At 38.0% G+C, this 5,230-nt stretch overlaps 1 protein-coding gene across 1 annotated transcript; it reads left to right on the top strand.

Annotated features, from left to right (window-relative positions):
- The first annotated feature begins 126 nt into the window (after positions 1–126).
- On the top strand, positions 127–3,864 carry LOC125671968 (uncharacterized). Its single transcript, XM_048908042.2, has 3 exons — positions 127–545; positions 644–790; positions 3,235–3,864. Exons 1-3 carry the CDS (start codon positions 272–274, stop codon positions 3,741–3,743), a joined length of 930 nt encoding a protein of 309 aa, XP_048763999.1. The 5' UTR covers positions 127–271; the 3' UTR covers positions 3,744–3,864.
- Positions 3,865–5,230: the final 1,366 nt, after the last annotated feature.

Genomic DNA, 5,230 nt, shown 5'->3' on the forward strand with positions numbered 1-5,230 from the left:
TTGTCTGATTTTGTTAATCATAAAAGATGCAGAGCATAGTATAACAGCTTGTTTTTATTTTGTGTTTTCAATTCTGATTATGTATTTTATAAAGTTTCAGATATTTACTTATTTATGATGACATGCATCTTTTATCTTTTTGAAAACGCTATATGTGATCATACTGACTAGAAAATAAGATTAACATGCATGTTTAAACAGGGTTTTCAGATCGTCACAGACAAATGAAATTGTTTATATTAATACCCGTATTACAACAGATAAAAAAAAAATGATATTTCACGAACTCCCGTTTCCTTTGACAAGTGTAAACCGGATGTGCGACCGGTGGCTGGTGTTGACACATATTTTTTCCCCCACTATCGCACACATTATGGAACACGAACCGCCGAAACACCGTTTTACCCGCTTCTACGTCACCACCACGGTAGAATCCAGGCGAAATTTCAGAATCATAATGGAAGCTTTCACTGTCTACTGTTTGTCTCTGGAGATTGTCATTCTTACCAACCGCCAAATAACCAATCAAAATAACTTCGCTCACGGTATGCTTGAGTTTACCTTGTATGATAACATGTTGAAAAAAAAATGACAACCGAAATTACTGGGTAGATCCTGAAACTAGAGATTGTGTTTGTTTCAGACTATGCTTTCGAAATAATCATATCAGCCTTTGGCATGGGGATAGTAATGGAGATCATTTTGTTGATAAAAGACTTTCCAACAGGCGTTGTTTATGAGTGTATGGATGAATGGCACAAATTGCAGCTCCTTCTTCATTTCGGAGGATGTAAGTTGGTATTATTCAACGCGTGATCCGCAATTTATATTGAAACAAAAGTAGAATAGCTAATATGTTTAAATTAAATTAAACGGTTGCTATATTGTGTTTGATGACGAAAACAAAACCTGAATTCAATAGAGATAAATTAATAGTACTACTTTCCAATTAAAATCCTCAATGATCCATGGGCCAAATTAAAATTAATGTAACTTTTCTCAATAAAACTATGCTAAATTGTTCTTATTCAAAATGAATAGTCTTCCTTGTTAAATTGGTTAAACTTGCAGCCATTGCCTGCTCACCTTGCTGAGTTGAAGAATTAATTTTTGACTCTTTTTATGGCCCCACCCTTGCCCAAAGAATTTAAATGACATTGAGTGTAAATTTCCTATGTTTGAAAATGAACAGTCCATAATGGAATGAATTCAGGTTTTGTTTTCGTCATCAAACACAATATAACAACAGTGGCGTAGCTTCCATTGAGGCAACCGAGGCAGCTGCCTCGGTAAAAAAAAAACAAAAAAAACACCTTTTACGTTGTTAAAATGTCGATAGCTTCTGGGACCCCCTGCCTCGGTAATATTCGAACCCAAGCTACGCCTATGCCATATGGTGTACTCCCGTACGTTTCGGTGTCAAATTTCGCCCCCTTTACCCCAACCCAAGAGGGGGATAGGCATGAACAAACTTGGGTGAACCTAATCAGATGAAACCTTGGAGTCGGCTAGTAAACTATACTGTAAAATATCCTTTTTAGGTCACCTGCGTCACTCGGGTGACCTATTACGATTGGTGGTTACCCAGCGTCGTACTTTGTATGTTATTTTTCACTAAATTTGGGATGTAGGTAAATGATAAAAAAAATAATGACCAGTGGGGGATCTACATAATTTTTTACGGAAAAATTGTGTACCTTTTACGCCCTCACCTCCCAATAGGGGAGGGGGACCCTAACAATGGCACACAAAAAACCTGACCAGTTTTGTTAAAAATCGCCAATCAAAGGGGCAACCCCCGTAACAACAACAGCACCACCCCACCCAATATTAGATCCGCCACTGATAACCTATTCACTTCATAAATCATATGCATTATACCCCGAGTAGAGAGTAAGAGAACTTTATGATAATTATATGACATCGGTCCAACTCCCGTCTATTGATTCAGAATAAATTTTAAATACAATTATGACCGAGTTTCTTTAATTTCATGGCTTTAGTTTATGAACTTTTTTTTATCGCACTATGGTAATCGGAGGTCAAAAGATTTGCTAGAACGTTACTTTAGAGTCAGTTGCAATTTTTCAATAAATGAAACTAGATAGAAAAGGATGTATATTTCTCTCATATCTACATATGTAAGATACAGATATTCTATGAAAGAAAGGTATGTAAGATATTTCTATCTTTCATATCACGTGACGTTTATCTTACATATCCCGTGACGTCATAATCAATACACAACTAGCTTGTAACTTACCTCGCCTCGATTGACAAACACTAGCGTCTGCAAAGCTCTTGTACAAAAAAAATGACAGATTGTAATGTCCCTGATAATGTCCAGACACAAAATTACACATTCCTTGAACAATTACTGCACACTCAACAACAGTCACAAATTCCTCATACACCTAGATGTCATCCGGTGCATTATGCCAGTTCACAGAAACCCAGCCCACACGGTCTATTAGTTCTAGGCTACCTCCACATTCACTCTGTCAACGTCTACTGTCCGTGTCTCAGGTGAAATAAGTGCCTTCAATGTCCATGAGACTCGAGTCCTTGCACGCGTGGAAAACGAAAGTCTAGCCATGCCCATATTCACCAACAAAAACCACTTGGAATCTCTCTTCACACACTCGTCATTAAATAACTGAACAATTAATATCAATATCAATGCTCCTCTAAGAAAAAAAACACCGTGCAGTTGTGGATTCATATTCTGATTAGGTCTGTCAAAATGTTTCGCGCTGATGGACTGTCGAGTTACGTCACGCATCACCCTGATTATTGATTTATTCAAAGAGGAATAACTCTAATACAATTCACATACACTCGTCGGCTGATTTTTTGTCGGCAACGTAGTTGCCAAAATGAAGGTCGTAGAATTCGATTCTGGTGTTATTTTTAATGTACAGCGAAATATTAATTAATTGGAAAATTCTCAAAATGGCGTCGCTGGGCACAAGGAAAACGGAAAACTCTAGAAATATGAGAGAAAAATACTCTCTTATGAGTTGCCATGAAATATTAAGGTGATTCCACCCTCGGGGTTGCAAAAAAGCTGTAAAACCCTCGGCAAAGCCTCGGGTTTCACAGCTTTTTTGCAACCCTCGGGTGGAATCACCTTATATTTCATGGCTACTCATAAGAGAGTCTTATAATCTTTTTACTGAATCGAAAATGAATAGCTAAACGAGTGTGCCTTTCCATTTACATTTTTTTTTCCAGTTTTCTTGACAGCAGTGGGTATTATCACAATGGCAGTTTCAGAAACAAGCGTTCACGAAAACGAATTTACTGTTACTATAGGTGCCCTAGTAACATCAATAATCAACGCCACGTGGTACACGGTTTCTAAAATCTACGAAAAAGTCGTAAACGTGTCTGTGCCCGCCATTACCATCACCGATACGGAAAAGGAAGAGACTATGGTGCTGGAGGGTCCATTCCGTGGGAAAACATGGCTTCAAAGGCCTATGCACAGAAAACAAGACAAACACTTGCTCGTGGCTCCTGATATTCTGGGCTCTAACCCCATCCACAAGGGAAACAGTCGCTTTCTGAAGATACCGTCGGAAGTGCTTCTGGAACAAGCTATTAACCGGGAGAGATATGAAGAAGAAGGTGTATGTTCCTCTCCTGGACAGGAGCAAGAACTGTGTGAAGAACACCAAAGAAAACGTGAAAAGACTGACATTACAGAAAGTAGTGAAACAAGCTTCACGGTCGTGGAGTAAATGCATTGTGCATATAGTTGAGAGCAATATTGAACTGGGTTTTTCAACTTGAGAGGGACGTTAAACAATATACAATCAATCAATCGATAAACCTGAGAAATCCCTTGTCAACCGAAGCCCAACCTAGGTGTGAAAATGGTTTTCGGGGGGGGGGGGGGGGGGTTGTTAGTATACTCTCAACTACTAATCTCTGCTTCAGATAAGCTAGTTAACTATTAATCACTTACTTACCGGTATGTAACCTCCATAATAAAAACTACCACTAGATTTTCTGTTCAAATGATGACATCCATGGCGCAATATTTTATCTCCTGAAATTGAAGAGTTCTTTTAGTCTGTTTTATTAAATTACTAATATATAGTATACCCACACACCTACTTGTAAATCGCTAATTCAAAACAAAAAAACAACCCAAAAACAAACAAACAAGAGGCCCATGGGCCACATCGCTCACCTGAGTCACCTTGGTCCATATCAGAAGACTTTCCATATATATTTGCATGTAAAACCCTAGTCCCTATTATGGCCCCAACCTATCCCTGGAGGCCATGATTTTTGCAAACTTGAATCTACACTATGTCAGAAAGCTTTCATGTAAATGTGAACTTCTTTGGCCCAATGGTTCTTGAGAAGAAGATTTTTAAAGATTTTTCTTATATATTTGTATGTAAAACTTTGATCCCCTATTGTGGCCCCATCCTACCCCAAGGGACCATGATTTGAACAAACTTAACTCTGTACTATGTTAGGAAGCTTTCATGTAAATATCAGCTTTTCTAGCTCAGTGGTTCTTGAGAAGAAGATTTTTAAAGATTTTCTCTATATATTTGTATGTAAAACTTTTATCCCATATTGTGGCCCCATCCGACCCCCGGAGGCCATCATTTTAGCAAACTTGAATCTACATTATGTCAGAAAGCCTTCATGTAAATATCAGCTTTACTGACTCAGTGGTTCTTGAGAAGAAGATTTTTAAAGATTTTCCCTATATATTTGTATGTAAAACTTTGATCCCCTATTGTGGCCCCATCCGACCCCCGGGGACCATGCATTTAACAAATCTGAATCTGCACTATATCAAAAAGCTTTCATATAAATCTCAGCTTTTCTGGCCCAGTGGTTCTTGAGAAGATTTTTAAAGATTTTTCCTATATATTTGTATGTAAAACTTTGATCCCCCTTGTGGCCCCATCCTACCCCCGGGGGCCATGATTTTAACAAACTTGAATCTGCACTATATCAGGAAACTTTCAAATAAATATCAGCTTTTCTGGCTCAGTGGTTCTTGAGAAGAAGATTTTTAAAGATTGTCCCTATATATTTGTATGTAAAACTTTGATCCCCTATTGTGGCCCCATCCTACCCCCGGGGGGCATGATTTTAACAAACTTGAATCTACACTATATCAGAAAACTTTCAAATAAATATCAGCTTTTCTGGCTCAGTGGTTCTTGAGAAGAAGATTTTTAAAGATTGTCCCTATATA

This window comes from Ostrea edulis, chromosome 1 (genome assembly GCF_947568905.1).
Source record: "Ostrea edulis chromosome 1, xbOstEdul1.1, whole genome shotgun sequence".
NCBI classification, from domain to species: domain Eukaryota; kingdom Metazoa; phylum Mollusca; class Bivalvia; order Ostreida; family Ostreidae; genus Ostrea; species Ostrea edulis.

What these genes read in the sequence shown, in the direction of transcription:
- LOC125671968 (XM_048908042.2), top strand. Translation starts at nt 272, where the DNA reads ATGATATTTCACGAACTCCCGTTTCCTTTGACAAGTGTAAACCGGATG. An exon ending in TCAAAATAACTTCGCTCACG is followed by an intron (nt 546 to 643) that starts GTATGCTTGAGT and finishes TGTTTGTTTCAG; the next exon opens with ACTATGCTTTCGAAATAATC. An exon ending in CCTTCTTCATTTCGGAGGAT is followed by an intron (nt 791 to 3,234) that starts GTAAGTTGGTAT and finishes TTTTTTTTCCAG; the next exon opens with TTTTCTTGACAGCAGTGGGT.